The sequence below is a fragment of the Crocuta crocuta genome, unplaced genomic scaffold (genome assembly GCF_008692635.1).
Source record: "Crocuta crocuta isolate KB4526 unplaced genomic scaffold, BGI_CrCroc_1.0 scaffold549, whole genome shotgun sequence".
NCBI lineage: Eukaryota > Metazoa > Chordata > Mammalia > Carnivora > Hyaenidae > Crocuta > Crocuta crocuta.
In genome coordinates, this window is record NW_027529169.1 from 1,668,243 (window position 1) to 1,678,823 (window position 10,581).

The 10,581-nt window shown below is 52.4% G+C and overlaps 1 protein-coding gene across 6 annotated transcripts; it reads right to left on the minus strand.

The window, feature by feature from the left end:
* Positions 1–157: 157 nt before the first annotated feature.
* ARHGAP9 (Rho GTPase activating protein 9) lies at positions 158–7,861 on the minus strand. 6 transcript variants are annotated; one of them, XM_077757559.1, is made up of 18 exons: positions 7,757–7,858; positions 7,111–7,444; positions 6,589–6,812; positions 5,430–5,654; positions 5,134–5,247; positions 4,836–4,940; positions 4,528–4,589; positions 4,301–4,391; positions 4,021–4,116; positions 3,765–3,863; positions 3,371–3,512; positions 3,102–3,209; positions 2,658–2,756; positions 2,403–2,480; positions 2,203–2,256; positions 1,816–1,950; positions 1,019–1,124; positions 158–450 (listed from the first exon to the last, which is right to left on the minus strand). In XM_077757559.1, the coding sequence occupies exons 2-18, from the start codon at positions 7,424–7,426 to the stop codon at positions 279–281; spliced, it is 2,226 nt and encodes a 741-aa protein (XP_077613685.1). In that variant the 5' UTR covers positions 7,427–7,444; positions 7,757–7,858; the 3' UTR covers positions 158–278. The 6 variants fall into 6 exon arrangements, with proteins under 6 accessions (XP_077613685.1, XP_077613687.1, XP_077613686.1 ...); XM_077757561.1 differs by having other exon boundaries at positions 4,021–4,133; positions 4,357–4,391; positions 7,757–7,857; XM_077757560.1 differs by lacking the exon at positions 7,757–7,858 and having other exon boundaries at positions 7,111–7,579.
* Between the last annotated feature and the right edge of the window lie 2,720 nt (positions 7,862–10,581).

The window sequence follows — 10,581 nt, forward strand, 5'->3', positions numbered from 1 at the left end:
GAAAGAGCCCAGCTTTCCATGTTACTCTCTTGGCCAGAGGGGTGATGAGAGGGAACAAGATGAGAAGCAGGGGTTAATCCGCCCACTTCCCTCTTTAGACAGGCTCCCTCACCCCATCCCAAATCCCTCAGGTCAGGCTCACAAAGACACTTACTCATATGGGAGACACAGGATTTAATGGGAAGTCCTCAAAACAGAACACCCACTATCCTCACCTCCACCAAAGGGTACCCAACAGAGATAAGGAGAAACACATTTTCTCTCCTTCCTTACACCAGTCAGGGGAAGAGGCTGGTGAAGTCAGTGAGCATGAGCTGGACTAGCTGCCCAGGGTAGAGAGCATGCGCTGCTGGGTCAGATGTCTCCTGTTCTGGGCGAAACAGCGTTGGCCCAAACACAATTCCCAGGTTGTGGGGGGTCATGCGGTTCTTATCTGAGTGCGCTATCACCCTGTGGGCAAAGGTCAAGAGAAGGGGCTATAAGGCAGCAGCTTCATCACTTCAAATAAATCTAGACCTTCAACGGTATGAGCAGGAAAGAGTTCGCCTCGGGACCTCTCCCTGTGGTGGCTGAAGGAAACCAAGCAGACCTCAAGGCCAATGGAGACAGGACCAGTAGAGAAACCTTTGGGATACAATTCAAAGATACAACCTAGGATATGTTTGCCTCTTCCCAGCTTCAGAGCCCGCCCCTACAGTCCTCTCTGCTCACAGACTGGGAGACTAATGCAAACGGCTATCCTCTTTCAGAAGTCACCACCCAGGCCCAGCTCAGCCAAATAAGCCACAACTGACCACCGTTCCAACAGGAGACAAAGAGGCAGAGCGAAGGGAGAGGTTAGATCTCCCTCATTTCTCTCAAATAAAAGAAATGGTCTTCTCTTGATCCCCATTTTTCCACTTGAGGCCCTGAACAGAGGTTGCCTGTTTCCTCCATCTGCCCACTAAACAGGTGAGGAAGGTAGGCTGCACGCATGCCCCACCCCACCCTCCCTCAGCATGCACAAAGACGTTCTGACCTGCATAAATGCTCCAGGAGGTACTGCAGTGTGTCACGGTTGGGCTTGGGCATTGAGCCTATTAGTTCTCTTATTTGAGAGAGGCGCTGTTCTGATTCAGAGAGTCCTAGAAAGAGTGAAGGGAAAGGCATGGGGTGAGGCCAAGAAGATGCTTGGGCAGGTGGGTAAACTCGCTACTCTTTCCTTTGCCCATGGAAGACACTATTAATCTACCACTGCTTTCTTCTTCACTGAGCCCAACTGCAGCTTTATTTTTTCCCCCAAGATTTTATTTTTAAGTAATCTCTACACCCAACATGAGGCTCGAACTCTCACAAGCCTGAGATCAAGGGTTCCATGCTCTACTGACTGAGCCAGGCAGGCACCGCCCTCAACTACAGCTTTAGAATTCTTTTTAACTTAGTCCTCAAACCAGTCACAAAAAAAAAAAAAAAACAACAGAGTTGGCATAGGAACTGAAAGTTATTGGGTGCCTGGGTGGCTCAGTCGGTTAAGCACCTGACTTCAGCTTAGATCATGATCTTGCCATTAACAAGTTCGAGCCATGTCAGGCTCAGTGCTGACAGTTCAGAGCCTGGAGCTTTCTTGGGTTTCTGTGTCTCCCTCTCTCTCTGCCCTTTCCCCACTCATACTCTCTCTCTCTCAATAATAAAACATTATAAAAAATTTTAAAAAAAGAAAGTTATTTTCCATCTCTGTGCTCAGAATGGAATAGAAGGGTATAAGGGAACCCCTATTCTTTATCTCTCATGCCCCACCCTCACACTAAGATAGTACCCAACGCTCTCATCCCTTACCAAGGGCAGCACGAAAATGGGGCAGCAGCAGTGGGGGCACCAGAGGCTGGGGTAGCTCCCTGAGAAAAAGCTTCAGTGCTCCCGTGACAACGTGAATATCATCCCATTCGGCACTGTCCAAATCTAGTCGGCCTTCTGGGAGGAGAAGAAGGTACAGAGGGGCTCAGGGCTTATGAAGGGCCAGAGAGAGCCAGACAGAGAGGTCAAGAGTTTGGGAGAAGATCCAGGCAAGGCAGACCGCAGAATACCTAGTAGGCCCACAGAGGGGCAAGGCAGCAGAGGTGGGCTTGGGGACAACCCTCCCAGGAGCAGGACATGGAGAGATCCACAGGGAGCAGGGGAGATGTCAGATGTTTTAGGGGTCTGAGGAGCCTGCCACGTAAGTACCTTGTCCTGGCTGTTCTGGGAACACATACCTCCCATCGGAGGTGATCGCCCGCTCTGCAACATGGATGAGAAGAGATCAAGAGCTAAGTCATACAGTTCTAGCCAGATATCCCTGCTCTGCCAGCTCCCTCATTGAGAACCGCTTGTGGTTCTGAGGCATGAAATTCTTAGTACCACGACTTGCTCTTAAGTCTTCTCACCTCTGTCCACGAGGAAGCGAAGTTTCTGGACCACCGCCAGGTTCCCACTCACTCGGTAAATGCCATCGACATCTAGACCTAGGAGATGAGGCAGGGCGCACATAAGGATTCCTGCTCTAAATTGTATGTGGCGAGGACTGGTGAGAGATCCAAGGGTGGAGAGAAATGATGCAGAAGGAAGACTAGGGTGGGAGGGGGGGATCTTTAGGCCTTGGCCTGTTGGAAGGGGAGGTTGTGTGGTCTCTGGAAAGTGACCTCTCTTATCCACAGCAGCAACGCAGAGCCGCACGAAGCTGGGCACGGTGTCTCCTTCCCGCTGGCACAGTGATTCCAGCTGGCAGCCGAACACCTGGTCTGGAGAAGCACAGAGTTGAGTTGGGAAGCCGGTGGCGGCATCGCCCACGGAAACGCTGCTCTGCACGGGTTTTCACCCTAAAGTTGGGCTGGTCCTCCTGGCTGCCTTTTCTAGGCCTGTACCCTAGGAGGTACACCTCTCCCCCCAAAAAATAAGCAGTGGAGGGGATAGTAGTGGTCTCAGAAGACCGCTGACCTAGGTCTGGGAAGCTCTACTGTGAGCCTCACTGGAATTTCCTCATCCACAAAGTGGGCTGATGCCCAGATCGGGAATATAAAAGTGCTTGCAAATACATGACAGCAGCTACTAAGGAGAAGGGTGAGAGCCCGCCAGGCCCACCTCACCTCGGAGCAGGCCACGCTCCTGCAGGCTTTGCAAGGGTGGTCTCTTTGCGATAAGCCGCTTTAGTTTGTTCCGCACTCGGTTCTGTTCGTTTCCTTCAGGACATCGACCTGCAGGAGGCAGGTGGAATCAGCGCGAGAGGGACGCAGCCTGGACGAGCCGGGAGACGGGTCCCCGCGCCCCGCCCACCCCAGGCCCGCNGACGCAGCCTGGACGAGCCGGGAGACGGGTCCCCGCGCCCCGCCCACCCAAGGGCCCCCCCGCCGCTCACCCGAGCTTCTGCGGCCGCTGATCCGCAGCAGCGGCCTGGACACCGGTTCCGACTCCTCTTCGTCGTCCTCCCCGCCGCTCAGCTCCTCCAGCTCTGCAGGTCCCGAACCCGACAGACGCAGCTCCAGGGGGTTCTCTCGATCCTAGACACGCCAAGGCGAGGAGGGGACGAGTCGGAGGTCGGAAGAGAGAAGAGGGAAGTCTGCACGCTCAGCTCGGACGAGACCTTAACGGGCTGCTGGGGTCCTGCGTCCCGCCCCCACCCCGGGGCACTACACGGAGACCGCACAGCCCCCTACCACCCTAGCATCCCACTGTTTCTTTCCCACTCCCTCTGCCCCGCCCGGGCCGAGCCCCTCCCCGGGCTCCGTCCCACCAGCTCCCATCCTTCTCACCAGGCGTTCGATGACCGCCCGCAGCGCGCGGTGCCAGGCTCGCAGCTCGGTCTCCTGGTCTGACTGCAGCAGGAACTCGTGGCCAGGGACCGTGCGGATCTGAGGGCCCAGCAGAGAAGCGGCTTGAGTCAGGGGAAAGGGACATAAAAAGCAGGGAGGTCGAGCGGGAGACGCGTGCGGGAAACCGGGGGCGCATTTTCAGGGGGCACATTTTCGGGTCGCATGGAGCTTCGGGGACGCGTGGAAGGACACTCACGTGCAGGACGTTCCGGCGGCTGGACAGGTGGCGGCCGTGGGCCAGGGCTGCCCCGCGCAGGTCCACGCTGCTTTCGGGCCGGCTACCCGCTGGTCCCTGGCAATTGGGAGAAACTGAGGCCACGGCTCATTGGCTCCCTGCCCCCCTGGGGACGGCGAGGACGTGGGGGGCTGTGCTCTTTCCTTTATTCCCCCGTTCCCACCTCCGCCCCACAGTTCGAGGGCGTAGAAGAGCCCAAACGCCTCCTGCACGCCCCCTCCTCCCCCTCCCTCACACTCACCCAGATTGAGGAGGGCGCGGCGGGCGGTGGCTCGCGGTAGAACACCAAGCTGTTACCTGCTAATACCACCCAAGATGGGCTCCAGTTCTTCCTACAAGGGCGGAGGGGGCAGTGGGAGTGGTGCAAAGGTCATTTGGAATCGCGTGGGGAGGGCGCTGTCCCGCACTCAGCTCCACAATACAGAATCTAGTGGCCCAAGACCCAGCTGCATTCCCGGTGCCCGTCACCTGAGCTTGCGCCCCCCCTGGGCGATCTTGGTCACGTTGAGCAGGCCCGACTTTTCCACCTCCTGAGAAGTGGAGCGAGGGGTATCAATAAGGCACCCGGTGCCCCTCCCCCCACCCCAGCTGCCACACCGTTCCCGGGGGGGGGGGGTGTCCCAGGAGTGAGGTCCTTTATAGTTGGGGGGGTGGGGGGAGACTGGGTAAGAGAGGATACCCAGCGAACACTCAGAAAGAGGAAGATGTTTCTAGAGGAGCAGGAATTGGGGGTAGGGCAGTGAGGATCTTGGCCTGCGAGGGAATGGGAGACTTACATGGGGGTCGTCCAACACCTGCGGCAGAGCTCGAGGGGGCTGTAAGGCTGACGGCTGCTCTGAGGGGTGGAGCTGGGAGGTATGCTGGCAGAGGGAGAGTGAACCCTGGGGGAGGGGATTGGAGGAACAACTGGAGTTAACTTCAACTTCGGAGTCCCTGGCTATAGGGGGAAGAAGGGTGCGGATGTGGGTGAGAGGCTGGGGTGTGATGGGTAACGAAGAAGAATGTCTTGCATAAAAGAGAGTTGTAAAAAGAGGCTTTTCCTGCATGTGATCAGGAGGAGGGGGGAAGTCTCACCTGGGGGCCGAGCAGTTCTCGGGTCCCTGTTTCAGATTCTGAGCCCTTTGCCTGAGGTTGCAGGACACCGTTGTCCCTATTCCCGGTGTGCGTCCCTTCCATGGAGCCAAGGTTCTGGGGGTGGGGGGGTGGTGAGGGAGTGAAGCTACAACCAGATGCCACTTCAACCCGGTCTCAACACCCTTCTTACAAGTTTCTGATGGGAACCCAAGAGAGAAAACACACTACTTTGGGGTTCCGCGGGGAAAAGAAGGAGGTCGAGGGGACAAAGGAACAAGCTGGAGGGACAGTCTCACCATCTCTCGCATGCGAGTGCGGCGTGGGGGCTTCCAGGACTTGGAGCCAGTCAGCGAATTTATGTAGAAGCAGCGCCCGGAGTTAGGGTCCAAGTGCTGCTCCCAGGCGTCCAGCCTCTGCAGCGGGGGGCACGCAGGGCTTGGGGGAGGAGACCGGGGACAGCGGCGAAGGTCCACTAGGTTGCAGTACACGGGGTGCTCTGACATGAGGGGCTGGGGTCTTGCCTGTCAGCAAAGGGAGAAGAAAAAGGTAGTTATCCTGCCTGTGCTCCTCCCCAATCTTCTCTCCACCTAACTACCTCCTCCTCGCTCCCCCACTATTTTCTTACCCCCAGCTCCTGGCTGGGGTGACCCAGGTAATGGAGGAGAAACCCCAGTCCCCAGCTGGTTGGTTTTTTTTTTTTTTTTTTTTTTTCTCCCTCCCCCTGTCTTCTTTGCTTTTCTCCTCACTTCCTGTTGCCAACTTCCCTCCTCCCCCACCCCGCCCCTACCCCAGGGCCTCAGGAAAGGGGAACCGGCTTTTTGTGTGTGTGTGGGGGGGGGATGGTTGAGGGGAGTGCCCCACCCTCACATACTACGGAGTGAAAGGGAAGAGAGGGAGAGGTGTCAGAGACCCCTGCTAGGGGAGTGTGAGAGAGGAAGGCCATTTTTCATCCACTAGCAAGTAAGAGAGAGGGGAGGAGCTGAGTCTTCAGGAAGAGCAAGGGAGTTAGATCTCTAAATGGGACTTGTTGGTGACCTGAGCTGGCAAAATGGGACACAGGAAAAACCCTGGGCCAGGGCCAGGAGTCAGGAGGAAGAGAGACCAACATAACTAGTCGGCTTTCTTACAGTCCCTCTATCACATGCCAGGTTCCAGTAACCTCAGGATCTTTGCTACTTGCAGTCCCTCAGCTAAATTCCTTCTCATTTCCTAGTTTGGTTCATGGCAGTCTCTTCCTCCTCATTCAGATTCAACTAAATGTCATTTCCTCAGAGATGCCTTCCCAGATCACCTCCATCACTTTCTACCGTATTTATGCTTCTTGGTAGCACTTATCAATACCAACAGTTATTTGTTTGGGTGTTTGTCACCCCCATGGAAATCCCTTGAGGGCAGAGATTTTGTGTGCCCAGCAGTAAATAACTGCTTACTGCACTCAGAAGAGCTGTGACTCACCGTGTTGGCACTGGCCTCTGTCAGCAAGTTTTCCTGAGAGAGGGATCTTCCATTTGCCCCTTCCTGAAAGGGTTTCTGCAGGGTAGGCCTCAAATTGGTAACACTGACACTTCTACACATTTTGGGGGGCAGAGGGGGAGGCTGCTTAGAGGTGGCCTGGGCTCTGCCTGAGGGTTCCTGAGACAGATGCAGCTCCTCCAGAGAGCCAGGAAACAACTTTGGCCCTAGAAACAGAGAAATGGGAAGAGTGGGGAGCAGGTGATCAGAGGGGTGCTATTGGCTGCATCTGTCATCCCAGGGGTTCACGGAGAAGACAAGAGCAGGGGGAGGCTACAGAAAAGTACATGAGACCTAGAAAGCTCGAGACTAGGAAGAGAGACAATGGGGACACTGTGACAGGGATGGAAAGCAGGCTGACCAGAGGTAAATAAGAGAAGGAGGTCAGCGGGAGCTTTGAGGGAGGGAGATCCTTCCAATAATTCCTAGAAGCCAGGGAGGTAGGAAAGTGAAGGGAGTACTTACCAGGAATCCAGAGGGATTGGCTGGAGGTGATGGTGGTTGGGCTCTGGGAAGAGATCGATTCCTCTGCCATGTAGGCAGCCGGGACAAAGATGGGTCGAGAAGTGGAGGGTGCTCCTAGGCGCCTTGCCAACCACCAGTCTGAGTTGGTCTTTCGAAGCAGTAGGAACCTGTCCCCTTCAGCCAGGGACACTTGCCGGCCATCTGCTCCAGTGTAAGTGAAGGCATAGAGCGCACAGAGCTGGGATCCCTGAGAAGGGTTTCGGGTTCCCAGCCCAAGGCTCCCCCAGGTACTTGGCCACCACCGGCCTGAAAGCATTGTGGTCAGTACTGTCACCTGTGGGAAAAAGGGGTGTTGGAGATCCAGAAAAAGACACAACTGGCTGCTTCCAAGCAGAGAGACATGGTTCTAAGAACAGTATTGGGGGAAAGGTAAGGATGGGAACCTCAGAAAGAGGGTTGAGAGTAAAGCAGAGAGCCTGGGTGGGCGGGTGTCAGTGACAGGTTTGGGGGGCTGAGAACTCTTGGATGATGTAACGGGTGAGGAAGTATATAAGTAAGGTGAGAGAGGATGTGGTCAGCAGCTATGAGGCCAGCAAGGCAGGAAATCAGAGGAGAGAGGCTAGCCTAGTGATTTTCCTCCAAGTACCTTCTGAGGCCCATCAGCAAATCCACAGGCAGGAGGAGCTGGTCCTGAGTGGTGGTGGCAGGACTTTTGAGCTGGACACAGGAAGATGAGGAGAAAGAATCAAGTCTGAGACAGAACACAGGCAAAGAGACAGGAATTAATGACAAAGATAAAAAAAAGTCTGTGACCTTTATTAAATTTACACAGGCACTAATGTTTCCGTTACCAGTAGCCTCAGACCTAAAGTTGCGTGCTTCCTGTGCAGACTCTGAGAGACAGACAGAGAAACAAAGCCGGAGCAATAAGAAGACCAAAGTGGAGAGAAAGAGAAAGTGGCTGGGAGAAGTACAGAGGGGTCCCAAGTCAGAGGAAAAGGTGAAAATCCCACCATCCTCTCAATCCAGGATATATTTTGGGAGCTGAGAGGCCTGAGACAACCCTCTGTACAAAAGCCTCTTGGGCGGAGTCCTTGTTCAGTGTGTGAGTTCATTCATTCATGCTCTTAACAAGGATTGGCTGAGCACCTCCGGTTATGAAAGGAACAGTGTTGGGCACTGGGAATAAGAGAGAGGAAGGAGTGGACACAGCCCTTGCCCTCCTGTAGCTTAAGGACAGATCTTAACTGATGACAATAAATTTATTACAATTGAATCAAGGACTGTGGACAAGGTCATAGGGTGCTATGACAGCCTATGGTGGGGGAGGGACAAAGGGTGGACTGATATCAGCCTTTCCTTGGTGGAAGGTGGGAATTGAATTCTGTCAATGCCAGAGCTTTAAAACATATACTTACACTTCCTCCTTACCTAACCACTCTTGTTTTCCCCCCTCTCTGTTTCCCCACTGCACAACGTGAGGCTTTCTGTTTGGCTTTGGAGAGGTAGGGTAGGGAGTACACCTCCCCCTCGGTGACATCAGAGAGACAGCTCTCCTCCTCTGACACACGATCTGAGGACTGGTTCCTAGGACTGGGGTTTGGCCTCAATGATCTTCCTCCTTAGTTTGCTCCAACTTCAAAATGCAGAGAACCCTACCCCTCAACTATTCCTTCCCACTTCCAAAATAGTGACCAACTTCATCCTGTTTATTCATTGTTCATTCATCTGGAGTTTACTAAGTGTTCCAATCTCATCTATCTTTTCTGCCATCTCTCTTGCACTTTATCCTCTCCTTTATTGACTCTTTCCACTTAGCTTTTAAACATACTCAAGTGTCAGCCATCTTTAGACAAACCTCCCTTTACTATATTCTTTGGTTACCACCCTCTCTCTCTTCCTCCTTACAAACTTCTTTTTTTTAATTAAGTTAAATTAAATTCTTTGTTTTTGAGAGAAAGTACAAGTGGAAGAGGGGCAGAAAGAGAGAGAGAGAGAGAGAGAGAGAATCCTGAGTAGGTTCCACATTGTGAGCGTGGAGCTTGACAGGGGGCTCGAACCCACAAACCATGAGATCATGACCTGAACCAAAGTTGGATGCTTAACCAACTGAGCCACACAGGTGCCCCAACAGTCAAACTTCTTGAAAGAATTACCTACATACAGGGTCTCCATTTCTCTCCTCTCACTCCCTCACCTCTGCAAGGTTCTTCCTCACTAGGGTCACCCCTGACTTTACAGGGACATTGCAGTTCTTATGTTGCTTGACATCTCAGCACCAGCCAACACAATTGACTATTCTCTCCTACAAACACTTCTGGTGTCCTTACCTTCTTAGCAGTTCCTTCTCTGTTGCATAAGGAAGGACTTTGCTTGTTCCTTAAACCCCAGAGTTCTGTCTGAGATATTATGCCCTTTGCACTCTCTATACACTCTATGTGGTCTTATTCTCTCCCCAGCTTCAATGACCTCCATATGCTGCTGAGAACCCTGTCTCCAATCTGGATATTTCCTTGGAACTCCAGTTTAATCCATGGTCCACTGAAAAACTCCACTCGGATATTTCACAATGCCCAAAGTAGCACAAACATGATGTTTTTAAAACTGAATTTGTTAGCTCCCCCGCCTAGCCAAGCCTGTTTGTCCTCCAGTACCACTACTCAGTTAAATTTAAGTTCAATAAATATTGAATGCTTACTGCCACATGTGCCAGGCAGGAACTGTGTGCTAGGTATTGCCAATTAAGATAACAAACATGGCCCCTGCCTTCTCATAACACAGTGCAGTGTGATCATCACTATGATAAGGAAAATACTATCTGTTGGGGCACATCTAGGGTGTACTTAATTGATCCATGCCAGAAACCTGGCAGCCAACCTTCATTTCTCTTTTTTTCTCACTATTCATATTTAACTGATTGCTAAACCTTTTCAATCTACCTACTTCCTTTAATCTCTACAACTATCATCCTCTTTAGCCTGGATGATAGAACCTCCTAACAATCTCCTTGCAAATAGTTCTGCTCACTTCCACTCCATTCCTGGCAAGCAGCCAGAGTGACCTTTCTTACTTATTTATTAAAAAAATTTTTTTTCCAGAGTGACCTTTCTAAAGCACAAAAATGCCCTGCTACTCCTCTGACTTAACCTTTCAAAGACTTCTCATTGTCCTCAGAGTATGGACCAAATTTTAGAGTATGGTTCACAGAGACTTTCTCCCTTGAGTCTAGCCTTTTCATGCTCCCTAGCATGAACTCTATACTCTCGCACTTATTCCTCACATTCCTCAAGTGCACTGAGATCTCTGGTCCTGTGCGTGCGCGTGTGCGCGCGAGCACACATACATGTCTATGTATATATATGTGTCTGTGTGTATGTATATATATATATGTATATGTCTGTGTATGTGTATATGTGTCTATATGTGTATATATATATAATTTTTTTTCCTTCTGCCTGAAACACTTCCTCT

Excerpts from the sequence above, each read along its gene's own strand:
- ARHGAP9 (XM_077757559.1), bottom strand. The coding sequence starts at position 7,426 with ATGCTTTCAGGCCGGTGGTGGCCAAGTACCTGGGGGAGCCTTGGGCTG. Across the intron at positions 4,941-5,133 it reads GAGAACTGCTCGGCCCCCAG|GGTTCACTCTCCCTCTGCCA; the intron begins GTGAGACTTCCC and ends CCCCTCCCCCAG. Across the intron at positions 3,513-3,764 it reads GGGCGGTCATCGAACGCCTG|GATCGAGAGAACCCCCTGGA; the intron begins GTGAGAAGGATG and ends TGGCGTGTCTAG.